Here is a 26,277-nt window from a genome sequence, read left to right as displayed (position 1 = left end):
GCTGTGTCTCCTGGGCTGGAGTGCAGTGGCCGGATCTCAGCTCACTGCAAGCTCCGCCTCTCGGGTTTTACGCCATTCTCCTGCCTCAGCCTCCGGAGTAGCTGGGACTACAGGCGCCCGCCACCTCGCCCGGCTAGTTTTTTGTATTTTTAGTAGAGACGGGGTTTCACCGTGTTAGCCAGGATGGTCTCGATCTCCTGACCTCATGATCCGCCCGTCTCGGCCTCCCAAAGTGCTGGGATTGCAGGCTTGAGCCACCGCGCCCGGCCAAGAAGTCTTTACAGTATAAATAGGAAGTATCAACATTCAAAGAAAAGAAATAAGAACCTACAGAACTTGGCAAAAGTTTACTGTGTCAGAAGAGTTATCAAGGATAATTTTGTAGCTTTATTTTTTTTTTCTTGAATATTCAGAGATTGGCAATAGTTGTTTCCAGAGACAAAGAAGTTGGTTAGAGGCAGTGCCAGATTGAACTAGCTGAGGGAAAGAGATCAAAAGAGAAAGTTGTACATGAGGCACAAGTGCAAAGCTGCTGACATAGGAATTTTAGGCTATTAACTTGACAGCCCAGCTTCCTTTTGGAAATGCTGTTATATAGACTTCCTTTTCTATAAACTCCCTCAAGTACTGAAGGCTATATAAAGTGCCTGAAATGATTCTTCCTTGAAAATTTAATAAAAAGCCTAGCTTGGTACTTCTTTCCCTAACCAAAGACCAAGGTCACTGAACCTAGGAATAAATTTAATGGCTTGGGATTATATTTGATAGACTAGACATTTTGTTAGAACATCGTATTAACGTGCACAAGGTCAATCACTACAATCCATCTGAGGATACTGTAACTTCATTTTTCTGCCATAGTCATGGAAATTATCTGTCATCCTGCTCAGTTTTCACTTATTACTTAGTCAGAGGGGCTGACTAACCAGTTATACGATACGTATCCACCACTTGCAGGAAAATAATTGAAAGTATTTGCACTGAGTATACAATTTTATTTCCCACTCACATAATAGTCCGAGGTAGTTCCTGGTTGAATGGCAATTCTCTTCCATGGAGTGATTCAGGAATCCCTACTTCTTCCATCCTATAGCTTTGCGTCCCCTGATGTCTCCTCATGATAATAATAGAATCAGCAACAGGAGGTAAGAGTTTCTAGGGAAAAATGCGCACACATTAATTCTGTAAGACACTTTTATGACATTTATCATTTTGTTCACATTATATAGGTTGAAAACTAGTCAAATAACCACACTACATCTAGTCAGAACAGTTGATGACTGGTCAGGCACTCCCCAGGAACAATCCAATACAATAGAAGGAGGAGCACACATTTTGGTGTAGTGTTAGCTACCTATGCCACAGTCCTTTTCCCTATTACAAATATCTGTCTTTTTCTCCTGAGTGTAATCTTGGTAAAATGCTACGTTTATAAAGTTGCTTGGTAAAAATAATAAAAGGAAAAAAAGGATAGGACCATTTTTTCTATCACATCAAAAGAAAGAATACTCAATATTTCCTCCTATGACAACAAAGTTTTCACTTGAGTGCAATTATTCTGAAAACTGAAGAATCAGTAGTTTGGACATATTTGGAACTCAGCCTATCAGATTTACCAATGGAATAATTTATCCACATAATTCTTTACTCCTACTCTTAGGAACATGGTTTTAATAATAGCATCCAGATGGCCTTCCAACTTAAAAAAGGTTTATGCTCCAAAATTATGCTGGAAAAATTGATTTGTGGCATTTGAGATATAATTTTATACATATAATATTACATGTGATAATTGTCTTTATGCCATCCATAAAAGTCTATCTAACTGAATAGACTAATTGTCTAACTAATAGATAATTGTCTAACTGAAATACAGGACCTTTGCAATGAAAACTGTAGTAAATATTGTTATTGTGATGTGGGTAATTACCATAAAAATCCTAGAAATAAAGATTCATTTTGAATATAAAATATTTAATTAAAATTTTGACACCATAATATACGAAACAGCTAATATAATTGCACATCCTTTATGTGATAATAGCTAGATGTACTTTTTTATTACTGAGGAAAATACAAGTTACCCTATTTAATACTTATATTTTCACACTTGGAAAAGTTCACATTCTATCACGGTGAAGTGTGGTAAAACTTAACAGCCTCAATTTTAAAATATACTTGGAACAAGTCATAACTATTTTTATTGCAAAAGATTCCTGTACACATTTATATTAATTTTGGTACCTTGAAAGGCTGCCTGGCAAGCTACTTCCATAAGGAAACATGCATTATGAGAAGTGAGAAATATCCATCCCTTCTACATATTTTTAGCTACCTATCACTCCTTGACAACAATGCTCACATCACTGAAGCATGTGACATAACTCTTTTTTCTAAGTGAAAAATGAAATAACTTAAAGGAAAATGCAACATAATGTAAACAATCTCTCACTAAAAACAATACAGTAAGCCAAAAGTATTTTACAGAATTTATTACAAGAAACTAGACACAGTATTGAAGATTCTAGCTGTGATCATGAGAATGAGATGTACAATTCATCCGAAATAACTGCATCATTTGGGATTGAGAGCAAGCCTAGGTACCAGAGCCAGAACTTCCAATGAACGAAGGCAACTGATGGCAGATACGGGAACAAGGATGAATGAGGATGAAGAGTTGAATGTTAAGGCAGTTTCAAAGACAGGATATGGGATATGGGGGGAAAAGACAAGTCTGTAATGACCTGGAAGCAGCAAAGGGGAATAAAGGATGGTCCAACCTTATCATCTTCCCTGAGGAATATGAATTGAAGAAATAAAGACAACCATGACTTGAACGTCTGGAGTGGAAATAACTCTCTTGGAAAGAGCAGTTTCAGTTAAGACCACAAGGGCAGAGGCAGGGAGAAGAGGCTGGGGATGTAGAGGAGCTGTGGTTGTGGGTTAGGAGTTACAAAGCACACTCAAATGGATTTACAGGTGAGAGATGTGTAAAGAATTGGGTAATTTTCAATAAAGTTCAGAGTATTCTAGTTGGTTCAGTGGAACATTATGTCTGAGCTGCATCACTTTGGGAGCTGGCTGATGATTAGAGGAGTAATCTGCTGTCCTGATTCTTAATGGAACACAGGGCTTCAGTAAGAGAAGACTCAGTCAGACTGCTAATGACCTAAGGACTATTCAGGACCTAAGAAGGTTGTCCAGTTGATCTGGGTGGGGGTAAAATAGATCATCGGAACCCAGGACATCAATGAAGTTAATGAAACTAGTAGCATAAGGCATTATGCTCATTGAAAAGAGGGATGTTTGAGATGATGTCTGAGTTCACTGTCCTAAGAGATTTAGATGCCTAGGGCTTCTGATTGACTAATGGTTCTAAACTATACTTACAAGTTTCTTGGTTCCAGCTCACACTTCACAACTCTCTTGTTCTGAGAATTTATGTCAGTCATGGGGCTACCAGCAAGGTAATGACTGTCATGAAATGGTCCTAGAAGCTGTCTCAAACTGTTTTGGGAGGTACTTTGGGCTAGTTTCTCATTGAAAATTGCACATAAGGCTTTTCTCCTTCCCTCTCTTGTATTTAGCTCTTTCAGATACCTGGTAATGGTAATAACCTTAAAGCCCTGTAGGTGCTTTATTCAGAGTAATGCCTCTGCTAAAGCTGGTGAGGATTTCCAGCCATAGATAAGACTCTGCAACAACCAAGCTCTCTTTTACATCACAGAGCTTATGGAATCATGTGCAAGAAGAGAACTTTTTGTCTGTGATCTGGAGTTATGAGTACTGGTCAAAACATTCTCCGCCTTTCTCTGGTTGTTATTTCAGACCTGCAGTTTCTTAAGTTGTGATTACTGGGTGTTTGAAGGTTTTGGCCTATTTGAAATGATTTTGTCTTTTCTTGAAAGCCGTCTTTACCACAAATAATTGAATCTTCAACATGGGGTTCTTAGTGCCAATTTGTGTGATCAGTACACACTGTAGCAGACCACTGGTCTCATATTAGCAGCATACTTCATCTTGGCTAGGTGTAGTGACTTGGAGAGGTCACCATATGTATGGATAAAGTTTTAATTTTCTGGAGTGCTTCAGCCATACCTAGTATCCAAGCAGACCTATATGTCTGTATCAGACATGATAGTGATCAGTTATACAAAATTTTAAATATCAGGTCTGAGAATTTTCCTCTCTTGAAACCTGGTTACTTTGACCTTCATGAAAATCTTATGGAGGCACCAGTCCTAGCAGTAAGATTTTCTTATACCCAGGAACATCCCCCTGTAGATTGTCTCAGAGATGTAGTAAGTCTAGGACTGTCAGGATCTAGGCAGACATGACAAGAGCAGGTAAAAATATTGCTGAATCATGGCGGGTCATGATCCTTGAGTTGTGAAAGATACCGTTTATCAAGATTTGGAACACAGAAAGGGTTCTGAGTCTTTGAGGCTGAGTTGCAAGTGGTTAGTTGTCTCATGCTTGCCACCCTTTCAGATAGAGTTCCCTTTACATCTTCCTCAACTCACCTTATCATAAGGCTGTCCTTAGTAACGGGGCTAATCTTAGTAAACATCCAGGCTCCCCAGAAGTAGCCCGTGGATAAGGGTTGAGTGGAGCCTCTGCATTGCCACCGTAATTAGTTTTTTCAGCACTTTGGGAGAAGATACTCACCATTATTTTCTTCCTTTCAAACAACAGCAAGACACTATAAAATATCAGAAGAGGAGGTTGAACATCAGAAAAATTGTTTCTGTCAGTATATTTGCTACGCACTTGCATCTCTAATTCTGAAAAGGGCTGTACCCTACCTAATACACTATGAAAAGCAAAACAAAAATGCTGATGTAAATGTCAGAGGATGAGAGGTGGGGGAACAGCACAGGAGCTGGGGGTGAATACATTTCTTGTTTTCCTTGTTCTCACTCCGAGGTTTAGTAAAAAGAACCCTGGCTCTCTCTTGGACAGGGTCATCATCATTCTGTCAGTCGTGTACCACCTTTCTGATTTACCCACCATAGTTTTAGTTCTACATAGTTTTGTTTTGTTTTCTCACTTCTAGTATCTATTTCCTGGGCAATATTGCATTTTTTCTAGATACATATATTTCGTGGCATAAAGTTATGCAAAATTTGCTTTTATAATTTTAAAAGTCTAATTTGTACCTGTACTTGTATCTTATTTTTCATTTCTATGTGGGCTTATCATATTACCAAATATGATATAGTTTATGAATACTAGTTTTCTGTCTTATCTCTTTCTTCTTTTATATCAAATACTTTCTTCTTTCTTTATTGAGTTTACTTTTTTTTCTGTTAAACTTTACATAGTTCCATGATTAATTTTTGAGATTTCCTGCACCCTAAGATTGCCATTTTAGACTTGAAATTTTCCTTCAAGCACCACTTAGGTTGTATCCACAAGTTTTCATACATACTATTTCCATGATTGTTCAATTTCTAAATAGTTTGTACTTTCCTTTTTATATGAGTCACTTACAGGGATGATATTTAGTTTCCAAATAAATATTCATATTTATTTATAAATTATAATTTTAATTTGATTGCCTTTTTAGGTGAAAGGATATAGTCTCATGTTTCCTGTTATGAAAATTTGATTTTTGTTGCTGGATAACCTAATTCATAATTGATCTCTGTGAAGCTCATTTATATTTTAAAATAATGCAATGAAAATAATTGTATTACTGAGTCATTCAAACTATTCTTAATTATATGTTGTATAATCAAATTTATATCTTTGAAAAGATGAATTAAAATCTCTCATGATGCTTATGGATTTGTCTGTCCTTGCATTGCTATGATGTGTTGCTTATATACATTGTGATAATACGTTGTTAAGTGTGTGTAGATATATTCTTTGCATAATTTAATGATTCTGTCTTGCGTTCTATTTTGTCCTATATTAATATTACTTTCCAGATTTCATTGTCTACATTTTTTTGGCATAGAAAATGTATTTTTAACTTGGCTTATTATAATCTTTACATATACTTTTCTCTTTTTGAGAATACAATTTAAAATCAAAGATGATAATATCTATTTTTAAATGGGGAATTTAGTCTTTATTATGAAAATTACTGATTTATGTTTGCTAATGTTTTCTGTTTTCTTTTTACTATGTTCTCATGTTTCTTTTTTTGTCTTCTCTGAAATTATTTTAACTGATCAAATTTTCTCTTTTTTTCTTCATTTGATAGTTCAGGAGTTTTAGATCCTATTTTCATTTTTTTCTAAGTTGCCTTTAAACCTTAAACATATACTTTCACTATTTTTTTTCTTTTTGGCTAACAACATTTAGAACTAATTCACTGGCATATTTTAAAAATCTTATATCACATCTTCTTCCCTTTTTAGGAATAATTACCAAATTATTGGCAATTTGTGTCTTGCTTCTTGTTTTGTTGGTCAACCTTGTGAGTGGTTTAATTTTATAGTCTTTCCAAAGATTTTTTTTTAGCTTTGTTGATTTTCTTTATGTTACATTTGTATTCTGTTTTATTGACGTTTATCTTTATTATTTTCTTCCTTCTATATTGATTAGATTTAATTTTCTCTCCCTTTAATTTTTTAAGATGAATAATCATATCAAGAGTTCTTCTTTCGTGTCTGCTTTAGCTATATACCATGACTTTTGATATGTTGTATCTTGATTATTATGCAGTTCAAAATATTTGCAATTTCCATTGTTTTTCTTTTGACTTAAGAGTGATTTAGAAATGTATTGTTTAATTATGTATTTGTTATTTATTTCCCACCTAGTTCTATTTTCTAATCTGATTTCACATTAGTCAAATAGCATACCCTGTATTTAAATCCTTGAAAATTTGTAGGATTTCCCAGAATGTGGCCATCTGATAATTTTTTTCTGTACAATTTAATAGATTATTTTTCATAAGTTTTGAAAAATTATTGTCCATTGTCTCCTTTAGGTGTTTCTTTTTACCTGTTATATCTCTCCTTTCTCTCTAGGACTTCAGATTCATATTTATTCAAATTTGTATCATGTTTTATATATCTCCAATAATTTCTTTCTGGATTTTAAAAATATTTATAGTCTCCATCCTTCACTGTGGATTTTTTTTTACTGATTTTTTACTGATTTTCTTTCAGGTCATCAGTCATTTCCTTCCCTGTAGCTAATTTGTTATTAAACTCATCTATTCAATTCAATTATTATATTTTTCACTCCTATAATTTTTGACTTGAATACACACACACACACACACACACACACACACACACACACACTCCAGTCCTCTGGCGAAAATATCTTATTATGTATTTTCTTCAATACATTTATGTTAAAGTTTTGTCTGAGAAGCCTGGTATCTGATCATCTGTGGCACCATTTCTATCACCTGTTTAGTTTTTGTTGTTGTTTGCCCTTGGTTTTTGGTCATTTGTTTTTGTGTCCTAGCATGCCTGGCTGGTCATCTTTTATTGAATACCTGACATTGTACGTTTTTTAAAAATGTAGATGTTATATATATTGTTATTTCCCTCTAGAGAACCTTCAATTTTCTACTAGTCAGCAATTGAAATATATATACCAAGGCATTTCACCTTGATATAATCTGGGATTGGGATAATTTGAGGATAAGTTTCAGGTTTTTATGGATTTGTCTATTTCTGATTTACCTTTACTCCTCGGCAATATCCCTTTAGATATATTAGCTAAATGTCTGATATGTTTATGAGTAATTATTCTCCTCCGTGGACCTGAATTCTAACTGAATTCTCTCTGAATCTAAATTATGTTTTTTTTTGTTTGTTTGTTTTTGTTTTTTAGCTTGCTGCTTTCTTACACTTAGGATTCAGCAAAGTCTCAAGGAAAACAATGGTGTAAAATACCAGGTTTACTTCTCTGTAGTACCCTAGAATTGTGGGTCCTTAAGTCTTGACTGCAATGATAACTCCAAATTCCAGATTTTATCTCTCTAGTCCATGAGGCTGCTGACAGGTCTATCTAAAGATTTCTGTCTTTCCTATGTAGAATCAGTATGTTACCTGGGAATAAGAAGCAGTGGAGAGTGCTGTACGTATGTCAATGTGCTTTCTTTTTCCTTCCTAGGATCTTGGCCCCCTGAGTCCTGGCTACCTTGGTTCTCCTCTGATGCTTCCAAATAGTCTTATTTTTTCTTAACTTTATGATTGTTTTATAGTTATTCTCAGAAGTTGGTTTGGTTTGATTATAGCTACTCCTCCATAGCCAGAATCAGAATTCCTTCATCTATTGAGATTTTATTTTATTTTTTGATTATACTTTAAGTTCTAGGGTACATGAGCATAACATGCAGGTTTGTTACATATGTATACATGTGCCATGTTGATGTGCTGTACCCATTAATTCATCATTTACATTAGGTATATCTCCTAATGCTATTTTAATGATTAAAATGCTAGTTTCTATGAATTTATTTGATATTTTTATGGATTTGTAATTTTTTCAAAACTTCTCTAAGATAACAATAATGTTATTTCCACTGTCTTCCTTCTTTAGCTCTACTGGATCTATTTTTGTATATTATTCTCTTTGTAAGGTGTCTTAGTTCTCCTCAAGTATTTGCTAATTCTTGGTTGTCAGTTCATCTGTATTTGAATCCAACTTTGCCTGCCTGCTGTATTATCAATAGCCTGTCTCTGGTGCTATAGAGGTGGAATGGTGCCTATGCAGCAACACTGTGCTGGCAACTTGTCTTCTGAATGTAGAGAATCCCTGTTCCTTCTGGTGGTCAGTGGTTCATCAGACACTTTTCTGCTCCAGCCCAGTGCAAATCAATGCTAAACATCATTTAAAAGAGTAACTTATCCAGCTCTTCGGGCCCATATTCTCAGCTAGATTATTTTGTCAAGCTTAACAAGATATAGTTCTAAGAAAGCCAGAGCTGCTCTAGGATCCACATGAGGTTTTTATTTATGAAGAAAGTAGCTGATTAATAACAGCAGAAACCATCTAAATGTGCAACTAAGTATTAATTGGAGTGCTTTAACTGTGCCTCTATCATTTAGAAGAAATTTGGCCCAAATCTATTAGAAAAAGGATGCTTTTCTGATTTGGAGAGGACTCAAGTCATATTAATCCTGCTCTTTCACTTCTTGGTGTATTTATGGGGGCCAGATGGTGTGTGGTAAGGATATGGGCTTTCAAATTAGAGAAACCTCAGTTTGAAGCTACACTTTATTTTCATGTATTGTATGACTTTTCAAAAATGACTGTGTCTCAAAAATGACTTCTTCGTGACTGTGTAATTCTCAAAAATAGACTTATTCATTCCTACCTTACAGGATTAGTGTGAGGGGTTAAATAAGTGCATAAAAGTTTTGGCATAATGCTGTACCTGATCCTCAATAATTCATAGATGTTGTTTGTGGTTGTAGTTATCGTACACTATCTAAACTCATAGTTTTATTCAATATCAGACATCTTTGAGATTCTATTGGTATATTTAACCACAACCAACTACTATCACAGAACTTTCAGAACTTTTTCAGTGATATTAACTCCCCATTCCTATTAGTTTTCCAGGCCTGGCATAACTAAGTATCACACACAGCGTGGCTTAAACAACAGAAATTAATTTTCTCATAGTGCTGGATACTAGAAGTCTGAGATCAAGGTGTCAGCAAGCTTGGTTTCTTCTGAGGCATCTCTCTATGGCTTGTAGATGGCCATCTTTTGCCCTGTATTATCACGTGATCTTCCTTCTGTGTGTCTTGTGTCCCAGTTTCTTCTTCTTATAAGCACATTAGTCATATGATATTAGGGACCACTAAAATGACCTGATTGTAGCTTAATTACCTCTTTAAAGACCCCATCTTCAAATGCAGTCACATTCTGAGGTACTGGGGGTTAGGCCTTCAAGATACAAATTTTGGAGGAGACACGATTCAGCCCATAACACCATTCTTCTTGATTCCTCCTATATTAAGGGATATCACCAGAAAAAAAAAAAAATAGCACTTTTAAAACACCCTGTGCGTCCACAAAAGCACCTGTGCTGAGTTACTGAATCAATTATTTTGTCTTTAAAAAGCGTTATAGAGAAAATATCTACTTGATCAAGATTTAGTGCCTTTCGCAAAACTACAGTTGAAACAATTTTCATAATTTTACCAACTTTCCTTAGATAACGCAACCTGAATTTATTATTTAGCTTAAAATTTAAATTCTAGCAAAGCTTTCATCTCTAGGCAGTGATAAATATAGGATTCAACGTATTTTCTTTTTTCCCTGGCTTCTAGAACTATAGACAGATAGATAGAGATAGACATACTTTAAAATATAGTTCAGAGATAAATTTTGTTCCTAAAACAATTGTTTCCTCTTCTTTGCTTCTTTCTAAAGTAATTTATACTTTTATTTATTTGTTCTGTACCTGAAAATATCTTTTGCTATATTTTGATATGTGTTCAAATGATAATAATTACAGACATCCCCATTACTCTTATTCCCAGTTCTGACCATGCTGCTGCGGTGATACAGGGCCAAAAGGTACCATGGAAGCAGAAATGCACGAAGGAAACATGAGCAAAAATACCTGTAAAGGAGGAATTAATAAGCACTGAGAGAGTAGACACTGTGTATTAATTTTCATATACATATCCCAGTAGAAAATGCAACATTACTGATTATTTACTATATTTCTGTAAATAATTCTCATATATAATAATTGAAAATGAAAGACCACATTTTATTTAATAATGCCATACTTTTAAAAATTTACTCTGTTTTCAAATTTTCCATCAGGTTTTAATAAAAACAAATTATTTACTAATCCAAATGTTAAAGATCACTTATGTTTAGTGATAATCGTTATAAATCAGATAGATGTTTTTCCTTCTTTAACAGATCTTGAGCTTACTTACATGGTTCTTTCCTATCATTAGAGAAGCTGATATTCTGCTTGTTGGTTGATACTGTATCATTCTCTTCAGCTGGTTTCCACCTCGCCCAATCATTCCAAGGTGAAGGATTCAGAAAGACCTCACAGGAGGGAGAACAAGCCCTGCTCTGCATCTATAGTCTTCCTTCACAATTCTTCATTCATAGCTTTTGATTTTGACTCTTCATGTTGCAAGTATATGTCCTGAGCCAAAAGGGGATGTGATAAGTGACTGCAAATGGATTACAGACAACTGATCTCCACCTCCACTAATGAAAACACAGTGCAGTGTATCTGACCTGCTGCTGGGTCCGCAGCACTGTGATTTCTACCTGACAGGAGAAACACAACACTCAGGATGGTGATTTTTCCCAGAGTTAAATTGGACTATAATTCTTTGCTGTGGTGACTCTAAAGTTTCCCACAAAGTATGTTTCCTTATGAATAAACCTTTTTGCTTGTGTGTGTGTGTGTTTCTGTTATAAAGGCTAAAAGTCTTGAAGCTGATTTTGAGAGAGAAGTAGTGTTAAGTGTTTCTGGTGTGGAGAATAAAGGAAGATGAATAGAGAACAGGTTGTCAAGGTTAAATAATGATAATAAGAGCTATCCGTTATTAATTAATATATCCCAGGCTCTATGCCAATGTTTATATACATTGTCTCATTAAATCCTTTGATTTAAGTCTTTGAAAGCTTAGAAGTAGTGTGAATTGAGAACTGAGACCCTAGTTATACAGTTAACTTGGGAAGGTATTGAGGGCAGAGCTCAGAGCTCTCCTATTCCCAAAGTGAAAACCACTGACTTTGAATTATGCTTTTCATTGCTTATCAAGAGCAAAAGGGCCCATTATTACCAAGTTGACTGTTTAAAAGGGCATTATGTTTATCTGCCCAAGATTACATTTCTCTCCCAGCCTAGAGGTCGCTATGAAAAGGAATGGAGTCTTCCAGTCCTTCAGTTTTCTGATGTTTTCTAGTTTTAATATCTGTTGTGTTTTTCCTTCTTGGAAATACATGAGTTATGTTCCTTAGAACCCAAATTTGGGAGTCTGAACCCACACCAACTCAAAAGATTGTAGAGAATGTCTGTTATCCAGACAATTTTCTAAGTGCTGAGTTTACAGCCAAGAACAACATAAGTAAAATTCCCAATATTCATGGAATTTTTATTCTAGCTAGGGGAAACAGATACCACGTATGTTAAATAAGTAAAATATATAGACTTTTAGGATATAATGTGTTAGGTACTAAGGAGTGTAAGAAAGCTAGGAATACTGGTAGAAGGTTGGGGGTTACAATTTTCTGAGGTGTGTTCAGGAAAGGTCTCACTGAGTTAGAGCATTTCAGTAAAGACCTGGAGGCAGTGAAGAGGCAAGCCACCTGATATAAAAGTCTGAAAGTAGAAGCATGGCTGGTATTTTCCAAGATCAGCCAGGGAGCCAGTATGGGTGGAAGAGAATGAGTTTAAAAAAAAGAGTAAATCAGAGGATCTTGTGGACCATTATAAAGATATCATCAATGGGATGTCATTGGAGAGTAGGCTTTGGAGAGTAGGAGTGACCTAATTTGGTTTATGGATAATGGGATTATTCTAGCTTCTGTGTTAGGATCAATCAAATGCTCACACAGAAGAGAGCAAGGGCAGCAGGAAAGAGAACACTAGGACAGTTGCAGTACTGATCCAAATGAGAGATGATGATGGTTCTGAGCAATGTAACACCAGTGGAGACATTCTGAAAGTTCTGAGCAAATTTTGAAGGTAGAATCAATAGGATTTGGTCATAGATTGGGTGGAAGTATAAAAAAGAAGTAAAAGACAATTTCAAGTTCCCTGTCCACCCCCTCCCCCAAGAACTAGAAGCATGGAATTAATGAGATAAGATAGACCACTGGGAGATCAAGTTTAGGGATGAAGATTGGGAATCAGAGGCTTGTTACGTTTCAGATGCTGTCAGACACCGAAGAGAGTGACCCAAAAGGCAAATGCCCTTCCTAAGAAAAGCCTGGAATTTGTCAGTGTATAAGTGATTTTTAAAAGAGGACTAGCTATATAATTTGTGGAACCCAGTAAGAAATGAAAATGCAGGAGTCTAACAATTATTACAGATTTCAAAACATTCGCAGCAGAGCATTAAACCAAGCATGGGGTCCTCCTAGTACAGAGTCTTGTGTACAAGCGCACGCCCATGAAGCCTGTCTTGGTTTAAGTGTATAATTCTAAATATGATCAGCAAGTGAGCAAGAGACAGAGAGAAAAGGACTAAGCAGTGAAACTAGGAAGATATTTAATGTAAACAAGACAGAAACAAAATAAAAACATTTGATATGAGCTTGGTAGTGGTTCCAGGCTCAGCCAGCAAAGCTGAATGGTTGCCTCTGGTTTTTGAAAATTTCAATTGCTAGGAGAATTTTATGAGTTTGGACTTTTGCATGACAGATTGATTTGGGGTGTTATCACCCACAGGGCAACTCCAGTTTCTCTATAAACTTCTTCATCTTAAAAAAAAAAAAAAAATCACTTCTAGTAGTAAATGGTATTTTGAAGTCCATTGTCTGCTAAAAAGCAAAAGAAAACCCATTTTTTGGTGCAAGTTTCACTTGGGCAGACATGCAGATGAGGAAGTAGAAACAGAAGCAGAGAAATACAGGCTGTCAGTGTGAGTGTAGCTTTGTAACTGGTCAAGTGGTATGCAAAGCAGCCAAACAGAACCTGGTGACTAAAACAAAGTGGGAAGATAAACCATCGAGGGCAAAACAGAAATATTCAGGAATAAATACTGAATCTGTTTCTTATCAAGTGGCATAAGGTTGCTTTGAGTGTTAGGTTTCATAATAGTTTACCTTAGTTGCTAAGGGGTTGCAAACATACCAGGTTGGCTGTCAGAGTCTGTGGCGGTCTGTGCACTGGTAGCTGGTTGAAAGCAAAAGACTGACCTTTATCTTGGAAAAATATGCTCTTCTCCCTCCTCATTCTTCCTGGAGTCTAAATGATTCCACGTCATGACCTACATTGAGTAGACCTTGATATGTACAAATGGCCTATTCAGAGTTTGAAGAGGTGACTGTAATAGGTCCCAGAAAAAATGTCATATTAGTATGCTCCATTGTCACAGCTAACCCCTGGCTTATCTAGAGATTGCTTAAATCTGCTTCAGTGCATCTGACTGCTTCAGGTTCAAAATGTCCATGGGGCATGGAGACAGAGTAATAAGCCATCAGTGCGTGTGATAAAAAAGATAGTCCCCATCCTCTGCGTGTTAGTATTTTGGAGTGACAGGGCCAGTAGGGAGCACATAAGAGCAGGCTGGGAAAGAGAAGATTATTATTAACATATCCAGTATCATTGCTAGCATCTCTTGAATTTTTGTGGGTTAGTGGGAGTTAATACAGTCCCCTTCTGCATTCTGATGAGCTGTAACTTTGAGATAAAGAGCTCTTATATTATTCTAAGAATATTGCCCAGGCAATAAATATGGTTTTGAGTTCACATTTGGACAAAATTTTATTCTGTCTACATTGAAGTGAGATTACAAAGGCCTTTTTCCTCGACATCATGTAGTCAGAGCCTGGCTATCAGCTCTTCTCTAAACGAAACTGTCTGGTTTGAATAAGTGTCTAATTGGTCCCTCCTTTGCCCTGTACTCCTGGAAGGATACTTCGTTAGCATCTATTTAGATGCAAAGTTGTAGGGTAAAGAATGTTTCTTGAGCTATCTTGTATCTATAAGAGATTTTATAAATATATCATTCTACCCTGTAACTCCTCTATGAGAAAAGTGTTACTGCCAAACTCACCCCGTGACATAGATAAGAACTTACTGTTCAGAGAAGAAAATAAGATAACGTATTTGTCCAATTAACCAGGGAAGATTCATTAGTTTGGATTGTAGCCTGGTAGGTTGGTTTGGGGGCTTTTATCACCCAGAAAGTAACTCTAGAGTTTCGCTGTAAACTTTATCTTTTAAAAAAATGTATATAAGTGGTGGTTCCAGAGTTCATACCCAGTCTACTGGAACGTATTCCTTCCATGGCCCTGTAAGAAATGCTAGGCCACTGTGAGGTTGTGGACTTTAGGGTATAATTTGTGTGTGTTTTTTTTAACTTTTATTTTAAGTTCAGGGATACAAGTACAGGTTTGTTATATAGGTAAACTTGTGTCATGGGGGTTTGTTGTACAGATTATTTTATCACACAATATGATTTTGTGGGTTTTTTTTTTAACTTTTATGTTCCTGTATGGCTCAAGTAATTAGAATTTTCTATAGGTATACAAAAATCCATGCATTTTAAAAAATCAAGAGCTCATTTTCCAATGTTAAACATAGTCTCTCAACTTCTTATTCAATATGGGAGATATTCAGAATTCTATAATCCATGCTATTAAGGATTGAGTTTCTCTAAAATGACAGTAGGTGGCATTTATATTTCTTTGCTTGCTTTGCTGTTACTGCTTTCATTGAGGTTATGACATGTATGATGTTTTCAAAGATGAATTTCAAAAACTCAGTCTAATCATACATAGTCCATGGTCCTGTAACAAATGCTAGGCCACTGTAAGGTTGTGGACTTTAGGGTATGATTTTGTGGATTTTTTAACTTGTATTTTAAGTTCAGGGATACAAGTACAGGTTTGTTATATAGGTAAACTTGTGTCACAGGGGTTTGTTGTACAGATTACTTTTATCACCCATGTATTAAGCCTAGTACCCGTTATTATTTTTCCTGATCCTCTCCCTCCTCACACCCTCCACCCTCCAAAAGGCCCCAGTGTGTGATGTTCCCCTTTATGTCTCCATGTGTTTTCATCATTTAGTTCCCACTTATAAGTGAGAACAAGCGGTATTTGGTTTTCTATTCTTGTGTTAGTTTGCTAAGGATTTTGTTAGATGCCTTTCCTGTATTAAACTCACATTAAAAATTTTCAGAAGCTGTTTTAAGAAAGTACATAATCAAGATCAGCATTTTGGTATAATTTGAAAGTATAGCATCTAATAAAGAGCTTGCTACACTAACCATGGTACTATTTAATTCTAATGTCTGTGTTTATTACATCTTTCATTGAGTTGGCTTGCCAAAAGGATAGATTGCGGTAATTTATTTAACGAGGAAGCTAGCATTCCAGAGTCCTCTTCATGTCTAATATTTAGCAGGATTAAATTTACCATATATCACAGAAGTTATTCCAAATAAGAGCAGACTATTATCATTTGTGTTTTTGGTAGCAGAGAAAATTTATAGGATGCTTATTACAAAAATATTTTTATACTATTTGGACTAGTACTATACATGTTAGCAAGACTAACAGATTAAGGCACATTTTAAAAATCCAACTAATCAGTATAGGTGTTCCCATCATTTTATGGCTGTTTCAACATTGGATTTGTTTGTTTGTTTTTAGGCTAAATTGATGTGAAAGAGTCTGACTGGAACAAAACTGATGGTTTTCTTTGAGTGGCATTGGAACATGTATGGGTGTAGTTTGTACTTTGCCACATTCTTTTCTTACCTTTATGTCCTCTCTCTTCAGTGCATTTTCTATGTAGGTTTTTGCAGCAATGCTAGCTTAAAATTAAGCAGGAATTCAAAAAAGATTAACCAACACTACAGAAGCTTAGGAATGTTTACAATAACAAGTTGCTTAAAAGTAGATGGCAAAGCTTAGGGAGATTTAGGAGCTGTAAAGATACATATCCCTATTTCATTGGGATGATCTTAATTGTAGTAGATCATGTAAACTTTGTAGTAAATCTTGTTAAAGGGTTTTCCAGGCTTACAATGGTCTCTCATGCAAGGACAGCCTTAGTGGTAGATGAATTGGACAGTAAATTCAGCAATGTGCATGGTATGATTTTATATCCAAAGACAGTCTCTTAACTTGTGCCTCACATCCTGCTCATGGTTTGGACAGTTCTTTACCTCAAGGTTTTGCCATCTGTTAAGAGAAACCTCCTCTAGGAAAAGGCAACACTAATGCTGGTTCAGTTATTTACCCTTGAGGGTGAATTTTTTTTGTTGTTTTTTGTTTTTTTGTTGTTGTTCCTTCATTTAAAAGGACACAATTAGTTTGATCTTGAGGACTGCCAGATGAAATCTAACTAGTATGATACATTTTAGAAAGAATAACAGATTAAAACATATTTTAAAAATCCAACTAATCAGGTTTAGAATATTCAGCGATGTAAATAGAGTGAACAGATCTATTAACGAGGGTTGTAGATATGACAAAGGGAGAATCTGTTTACAGTCTTAAGATGTGGTTTCTCCGTGACCTCAGTATCCCAAGTTATTTGGGGAAAATTCTATTTTGAACTCAGGACATGAAAAATGAAACCAGATCAAAGTTTTTTGTTTCTGTTTGTAAAGAAGGAAATAATGCTGTTTCTGCTTCCATACCATAACCAAAAAGAAAAAAAAAAAAAAAAAAAAAAAGCCAAAGCAGTGATTTTTAGCTTTGGTTTTTTTCAGATTCTTAACCTCTAGGTTGTAGAAAGCAAAGCCTTCCAGAAAGATCCCTCTCTCTGTAAGTATCAGAGCAGTCAATTTCAGTGAGATAAGGGCAAGCAATGAGCACCGGGGGAGAATTTCAAAATGCAGTGTCCAGGACCATATCCCCAGTGCATATATCTTAGAGTGAGGAGATCTTACATATTTTTTAAAAACAACTGACTTATTTTGATATGATGCTATCATTGAGAACCTTCTGGAAGTGTTCTTTAGAGGGATTGTTAAAAAAATCCAGCCCTTATGACATGCTTGTGATTTATTATATTTGGTAGTTGGACTTATGTAATGATGTGAAGATGCAGCCGCTAGCATTCTTCAAGCACTGGTGTGTAATAGTGATGTTCTGGAATGTTGCCCTCCCACTCTATTTCACTATATATACTTACCTTCTGGGTTAAACTTACTGCTAAAATAACACTTGGCCCACTAGTACCTTCTAAAGAAGGTTTGTGTGGCATTAAGTGTTAGTGTTTTGCCAGACTGGTTTGGTCGCCTTCCTTACGTATGTTTATTTATAATCTAAAAAGGAAAATAAGCTCCACCAGCTTGGTTGTTTGTATTTTTATTGTAAGAAATTGGGTTCAGTTTAAAAAATAACCTTATTCATTTACATTTGCAGGTTAGGATACAGGAATAATTGACTATAATTAAGGACAATTTCAATAAATGCCTTTTAATGTGCCTTTAGCAGAGAAGCTGGAACAATTTTAGAAAATGGTATGTTATTTGCTGTATCTCCTACTGTTAGGCTTACCAATAGTTATTCTTTTTTTCTTCTCCCCTCAGATGTACATCCAGACAACAACACTTACTGTCTCCATGAGTTTAAGTGCTTCAGTGTCTCTGGGCATGCTCTATATGCCCAAGGTTTATATTATAATTTTTCATCCAGAACAGAATGTTCAAAAACGCAAAAGGAGCTTCAAGGCTGTGGTGACAGCTGCCACCATGCAAAGCAAACTGATCCAAAAAGGAAATGACAGACCAAATGGCGAGGTGAAAAGTGAACTCTGTGAGAGTCTTGAAACCAACAGTAAGTCATCTGTAGACTTTCCGATGGTCAAGAGCGGGAGCACTTCCTAATAGATGTACGTTGAACATTCTTCTCCTAGTCTTGGGGATTGTACTACATGTTTCCAGGGGCATGGTGGTACCCACATACTGTTACACCATCACATTTAGAACCATTTGGTTAAAAGCAAATGGTCTCAAGATGAGAGGCTGTTCTACGGAGTACAAACTTTCTCACAAAATCTCTTTTACAAAGCATGACATTTCATATCTTTCTTTTGAAGCATTATGAAGCTTGATATTTGAAAGCATCATCTTTTAATAAAAGTTGTATTTTAGTACTTAGAAACAATTCCACAATTTTTCTTGTTCAATATTGGGTGCTTTTTATAGTATCAGTAGTTTACTGATATTTATGGACTATGCTACTACAGATCTTACACAAATAAATGATATTATTTGTGCCTTTAGGAAAATGAGAACTCTAGTTAGCCAATACATTTAGTTAAGTCACAGTCAATACTTGTTTCTCCCACGTGGTCCCCTTTCCTTGGGCTTCCTGAGGGCTTCTCTTGACTTCCCTTCTTGGATATATTAAGATAATTAAAGTTCTTCTTAAAAGGCTCATGATCCTGGAAACAGAATATTTTCTACAGCCACCTTTCCATTTTTTTCTTTTCTTTACCTATTTTCTTCTCTACAGTCCACCCAGGAAGGAGCACATGATAACAATACACAGAAATCTGTGCTCAACCAGTAGAATTTAACTGATCTATTGAAGCCCATCGTGGTATCTATGAAAGAGTGGCAAATATAGATTGAAGATTTGTATGGTAAAATACCAGAAAGCTGAATATGGTAAACATTACAACTTTACCTTACTAGGTTCTACAGATGAATCAAAAACTTGACCTTACTAGGTTCTACAGATGAAAGAAAAGCGAAGGTACTTGTGTTAGAGTGGCTTCCAGTCTTTTGGAATATAGCATAGGTATTCAATATTTGTTTTTTCTGTTTGAAACAGGAGCTTGCTCTGTTTCCCAGGCTGGAGTGCAGTAGTATGATCTAGGCTAACTGCAGCCTCTACCTACTGGGCTTAAGTGATCCTCCCACCTCAGCCTTCCAAATAGCTAGGACTGCAGTCATGTGCCGCCATGTCCAGCTAATTTTGTTTGTTTGTTTGTTTGTTTGTTTGTTTTGTAGAGACAAGGTCTCACTATGTTGCCTAGGCTGGTCTCTAACTCCTAGGCTCAAGTGATCCTCCCACCTAAGTCTCCAAAAGTGCTAGGATTACAGGTGTGAGTTACCACACCCAGCCAGGCATTCAGTAATTAAGGACAAAATCCTATGCAAAAATATTCTCTTCCTCTCATATTCATCCAGCAGTCTGTATCCCCTATTCTCTATACTTTTCACACTAAATACAAGAAAAAACTAAAAATTAATTTTATTTGGTTTAATTATTATAGCAACTTATGGTCTACATTCCATCTACAAACCTTCTTTTCTATCAAGATTTCTGGATGAACATTGTCTACTCTAATTTACCATACACAGAACTATCCTGTGATAGTTAATTAGCATTGCTTAATTAGACATATTGGTTTCAGTTACTGTCAGCTTACCTGGAGTCATTAGCCAGATTGGTTCTAAAAAGATTACCTTCAGGTCACCAATACCAAATTTAGTCACATGTAGAGAAATGAACTTTACAAGAATTTCACAAACACCCCCCACATATTCACCTTTCTGCAAACATGAAACCTTGTGAAGTAAGAAATATGAGAAGCAAGGTAAGGATGGGCTTTATTAACAAATCATTACAATCATCTCTGAGTATAGGTAAGCAGTTTACTAATGATAAACCTATTTCGACTCTTAGCAAAAGGTATACTGTAACTGTCATTAAAGGCATCAAAGTAGAATGCTTGTGATTTGAGGACAGAATTTTATCTTTATTCCTACCTTGAGAACATCAGTGTAGGAAGTTGAAACTTATTATAGGATGCCAATAAACTGCTGTTGGCCAGTGATATAATTTGAACACTGGCACTTCTCAGTATGACTCACCAGAGTCTATTGTTATACCTGTTTTTCTCGATCTCTGTTTTTTTTTTTTTTTTTTTTTTTTTTTTTTTTTTTTTTTTTTTTTTTTAGCAGCAATCCAGAAAACTTTATAAAATATGGTTGCCAAATAAAAGAACCAAACTTATAGTAATATAAATACCAGTCATCCAGACTCATCTTTGGAAAGTGGTGGAGAAAAAATTTAATAAACTTTTTCAACACTTTAAAGAATAAATAGATGCCCTGAAAAACAAAATTCTCAGTATTGATAGGAACTAATCTCATATGGTTTAAGTAAATCTCATACATATACTGTTTTCCTTTGGTTATTTCCTGTTAATGTTGAGTTGAAATGGAAATTATATAGCATGCATGTATTTCTGTATTTTCTCTAAAATAAGAACGAAAGACTGCAAAAACAAGGCCTATTTGGAGGGTAAGCCTATAATATTCTGGAGGAGTCAGATGCTCACTTTTAGAAGGTCAGGTAAAGTCAAAAAGTGAATCAAGATAATATCAATTACTGCCTGATAAAAAAAGGTTTAATTGTACTTTGGAGATTTTAGTGCATTGATCTTTTACAGGAGTATAATTTGGTTTGAATAAGTTGGGCCCGAGTAAAGTGATTACAGTGTACTCATTCAGGAGAGAAAGATGTATGACATCTTTACACATCCTTCCACAATCCTACTCCACGTCACCATTTTTCACCTTTGTTCGCTTACATGGCCATTCTACAATGAAAGGGTAAATTTGTATTCAAGATTTTAAAGTTTCTAAAGTTATACAGAATAAATATAAGTAATACGAAGCTGGATGGGAAACCAATGAGTGCCGTGTTAGTTGCTGAATTTGCAGACTATAGTTTACATTTTTAAAAAAGGTCAAGTGTTATTTTGCAACAGAGTGTGATGGGAGTTAGAAACAAAGTTGATATATATGAATTTTGCCAACTGTACCCAATTAACAAATGCTGTACATAGTATTCTTTAAGCTATGTTCATGAATAATTCATGAAAACAGCTGCTGCTGGAGGTAGATTTGTTTTCTCTAGCTTATGAACACAGTGTGGTGCACACAAGGAAATTAATTTACTGTTGCTGTGCTCAAAAACTGATTTTCATATGAGCATATTCATCACCACTGTGAAAAAAATCTCCCTATGAACTCATCTGTACATCTCTGATTCATTTTGCTCTATAGTACTTCTGGGATAAAGATTCTTGCGAGATATCTGCCACCCACAAAGTTTGTCCCTTATCATTGCTTTCATGTTGACTAAATCATCTGTTTCCAGAGCCTTACACTTCCTTTTCTAACCAGTAGAAAAATTAGCATTACTCTCCTTTTGTGAATTGTATTCTCAATTCTCAATAGAATCCTACCACTTTCTTTCTAGAAACAATGTTTAAAACTTCAAAAAATAATATATTAATTTTTAATTAGCTACAGAGCCCCAAAGTTGGAAAGATCCTTAAAACTGGTCTGATCCAAACTGCCATCTGTCGAATGGACATCTTCTGAAAACTATATTGTTCAATATCTGTCAGCTCTTGTTACTCTATTTCAACCATAATTCTTTTTCTAGCTGTATACAAATTTTATAACCATTTCCTACATTTTAGTTATTGTTGAAAATATTGAACGGTGCAAGAAGTTGGATGACTGTTTTAAAAGTCATTTTTATCACTCTTATGACAATTTTTCTCCATCTTGTCTGTGAAGACTATATGAAAGTCCTTCAAAAACAGAACCAAAGAACAGATTGTATTTTCTTAGAGGAAATTTAGAGGCATATGAGAGCATTATATCAATTAAGAATGAAAAGTAAAAGTGAGTGATCATAGAAAATCATTGTGTTTCACTTCATACCAAACCAAATGTAACAAATGTTTTACCTTTTGGAAAGGTTAAGTAGAAAGTACAACTCTATTAGGTCTCATGTATGGTTCATGGAAAGGAAAGGAAGGAAGAAAGGAAGGAAGGGAGGGAGGGAGGGAGGGAGGGAAGCTGGCTCTATATTGGTTCTTCCAGATTACAGCTGTTCCATCCCAGTCTATTCTGCTTTCATCCTTATAGGAACCCAGTATTGTAGGTTTTGAACCAGTGATAAAACTGAGGCCCGGTAACCTGGCCCAGTGACTTTTTTTTCACTCATTTTGCAGGGACTAGAATGTAGTTTAAAACCAGGTCTAAAGTCTACTTCCTTTGCACTGTGCCACAGTAATAACCTAGAAGGGTAAGCAATGTAGATAAGATAAACAAATATGTCAACTATTTTTAGCCTGAAGCTCATAATATTCAATGAAATAAAAAATAACAGAACACATCTATAGTAGCACTTCTTAGGGCTATCTGAGTTAATTTTAGTGGTTGTGAACTTTGTATGAACTTGGTCTCTGGTAAGAACTTGTCTAGTCCATCAATAGTGTCACTACAATGGAATGAGTCTGATTGTCAGTTATTTCAGAGGAGGAACTTTACAATTTCTAGTCTTATTCAATGTTCAATAAATACATTATTTTCTAAAAATCTGTTTCATCCTGAATTGGATTCATATATTGAAACACATACATTCTTTGCTGTTTAAAGTAAAGCTTTTATCTTACTGTGATTCATTCCAGGATTACACAAAAAAATAGGACATCACATTTGAATTTTAGGACAGAGATTCATTGCATCACATCTTTCAAAAATACAAAGGAATTATTTGAATTTAGATTTATATTCTCCAGAAGCTTAGGCATGAGTATAAATTTGGCATAATATCTCTGTAATGGTCTTACAATAATGAGCTTTACTTTACAGCATGTTGGTAACAGAACAATTAAACATTTCTTTTTTTGAGTCTTTATTTTCTTAAATATCTTCATTTGTCTCCATTTGATGAAACCAAAAGAAACCATAAATACGCAATGTCAATTCACATATTTACCATTCTATATATTTGATATTTTAGCATGTTTACTTCTAGAGTCTAAGATTATTGTGTATTTTTAAGTGGAAGATGTATTCATTCTCATAGGACAGCTGATTATAATTACTTAACATTTTTGGTCATTACATCAGCCTCTAAGAATTGAGGTCTTTGACTTAGGTAGTAAAAAATAATTTTGGTATTTTGTAGGACAGATAATTGGTCTGTTCTTTCATTTTACATATATGCAAATGAAAAATTTTACCAAAATATTGAAGATTAGCACTTTTATATTTTTAGTTTGCTAGTAAGTATCTATATACTACAAATGAGGCTACTGACTTTGACATTAAAATTGCTGCAGCATTTTTATTTCTGCTGTTATTTAATTTCTACTACAGTCACGCATTACTTAATGACATGTTCTAGGAAATGTGTTGTTAGGCAGTTTTGTCTTTGTGCAAACATCAGTGTACTTACACAAACCAAATGGTATAGCCTATGACACACCCAGGCAATATGGTATAGCCTAGTCTACCTAGGCTACAAACCTGTACAGCATGTTACTGTCCTGAATTGTGTACACAATTGTAATGCAGTGGATATTTGTATATCTAAAAATATCTAAACATAGTAAAGACACAGTAAAAATAGAGTATACAAGATAAAAAATGGTATACGTGTAAATAGGGCACTTACTATGAATGGAACTTGTAGGACTGGAAGTTGCCCTGGGTCATTAAGTGAATGAGTGGTGATTGAATGTGAAGGCCTAGGACATGGCAGTACTGTAAATTGCAACCTCTGCCTCTCGGTTCAAGCAATTCTCCTGCCTCAGCCTCCTGAGTAGCTGGGATTCAGGTGTGTGCCACCACACCAGGCTAATTTTTGTATTTTTAGTAGAGACGGGATTTCACCATGCTGGTCAAGCTTGTCTCGAACTCCTGACCTCGTGATCCACCCGCCTAGGCCTTCCAAAGTGCTGGGATTACAAGTGTGAGCCTCCGCACCCAGCCACTGTAGATATTATAAAAATTCTACACTTAGATTACACTAAATTTATTTTAAACATTTCCTTTTTCAATAATATACTATTTTAGCTTACTATAACTTTTTACTTTATAAACATTTTATTCTTTTTAAATTTTGACTTGTTATAAAAACTTTAAACGCAAACACATTGTCCAGCTATAAAAAATATTTTCTTTATACCCTTACTCAAGGATAAAATTTTTTCTATTTTTATATATTCATTTTACTTTTTAAACATTTTGTGTTAAAAAATAAGACACACACACACACACATACACACACACACTAGCCTAGGCCTCCACAGGGTCAGGATTATCGATATCACTTCCACCTCCACATCTTATTCCACTGGAAGGTCTTCAGGGGTAATAACACGCATTGAGCTGTCATCTCTCGGAATAGCAATGCCTTATTCGAGAATACCCCTGAAGGACCTGCCTGAGGCTGTTTTACAGTTATCTTTTTAATGTATAAGTAGAAGAAGTGCACTTTAAAATAATGATAAAAAGTATAGTGTAGTAAATACTTAAACCAGTAACATAGTCGTTCGTTATCATTACCAAGTATTATGTACTGTATATAATTGTATGTGCCATGCTTTTTCATGACTGGCAGTATAGGAAATTTGTTTACACAGCAAACCACAAACATGTGAATTATGCGTTGTGTTATGTGTTGTGTTATGTGTGCACTGGATGATAGGAATTTTTCAGCTCCATTATAATCTTATGGGACCACCTTTATATAATGTGGTCTGCTGTCGAGCTGAAATGTCATTACGCTGTGCATGACTGAGAATGGTTTGAAAACAATGAGTAACATGCTGTAAAAGCTGGATATTGTAAAAAAAAGTCATTACAGGACTTGAATTTTAAAATCATATTAGCAAAATGATGTATTGTTATATACTATTTTAATTTGTCCTCATTTATCTTAACAGCTTCCTCTACCAAGACAACATATATCAGCTACAGCAATCATTCAATCTGAAACAGGGAAATGACACAATCTGAAGAGATGTGGTATATGATCTTAAACAATGAACATGAGACTGCAAACAATTCGCTCCTGGAGATCTCCATAGACTACAATCAATCAAATCAATAGTCTTGTAAGGAACAAAAATTAGCCATGAGCCAAAAGTATCAATAAACGGGGAGTGAAGAAGCCCGTTTAATACAATAAAACCAATGAGTGTCAAGCTAAAGTATTGCTTACTCATGAGCAGTTAAAAAACAAAATCACAAAAGGAAAACTAATGTTAGCTTGTGAAAAAAAAATGCTGTTGAAATAAATCATGTCTGATGTTATTCTTGTAAGTATTTTTCTGTGATTGTGAGAACTCCTGTTCCTGTCCCACATTGTTCAACTTGTATAAGACAATGAGTCTGTTTCTTGTAATGGCTGACCGGATTGAAGCCCTGGGTTGTGCTAAAAATAAATGCAATGATTGATGCATGCAATTTTTTATACAAATAATTTATTTCTAATAATAAAGGAATGTTTTGCAAATGTTGAGAGTTGTTTCGTTCCAGTTTTAAAGCTAGGGAAAACTCTTCTTTTAGTTGGCACTTCTGCTGTTTTTTAGCTCCTTCTATGAAAGCGCTGATATTCTGAGGAAATATTTCTTTGAGGAATGTGTTTTTGTACATTTGTGTGCATATGAGGAAGATTGTCTTTTATTCCTATATTAAAAGCATTATTTGTGTAAGACTTTGTGAATATTTCAAGATTTCTGTGGTAGCGTTTCATAGTAACTGCTTCTTTTATGAAGAATCAAGCAATAGTTTGAGGTAAATTGCTTTGAGTTAATTAACAAATGATGAATTAAACTTTGGAGAATGGAATATG

General features: G+C 35.2%; 1 protein-coding gene across 10 annotated transcripts in view; it reads left to right on the top strand.

Moving 5' to 3' along the window:
* Positions 1 to 25,942, top strand: part of GRM8 (glutamate metabotropic receptor 8) — an 810,901-nt gene extending 784,959 nt beyond the window's left edge. For 5 of the 10 annotated variants that reach the window (XM_031936131.1, XM_031936129.1, XM_031936127.1 and 2 more), the window contains 2 exons: positions 18,186 to 18,432; positions 25,367 to 25,942. In XM_031936131.1, coding sequence (XP_031791991.1) covers positions 18,186 to 18,432; positions 25,367 to 25,416 — 297 coding nt within the window. In that variant the 3' untranslated portion in view covers positions 25,417 to 25,942. Of the gene's footprint in view, positions 1 to 18,185; positions 18,488 to 19,113; positions 19,357 to 25,366 lie in introns of those variants that run through there. The other 5 variants (XM_031936132.1, XM_023223470.1, XR_004229111.1 and 2 more) reach the window with 4 other exon arrangements.
* The last annotated feature ends 335 nt before the right edge of the window (positions 25,943 to 26,277 follow it).

This window comes from Piliocolobus tephrosceles, chromosome 8, assembly GCF_002776525.5.
Source record: "Piliocolobus tephrosceles isolate RC106 chromosome 8, ASM277652v3, whole genome shotgun sequence".
NCBI classification, from domain to species: Eukaryota; Metazoa; Chordata; class Mammalia; order Primates; family Cercopithecidae; genus Piliocolobus; species Piliocolobus tephrosceles.
Note: the sequence above shows the minus strand (reverse complement) of the source record. Positions and strands in the feature narration are given on the sequence as shown.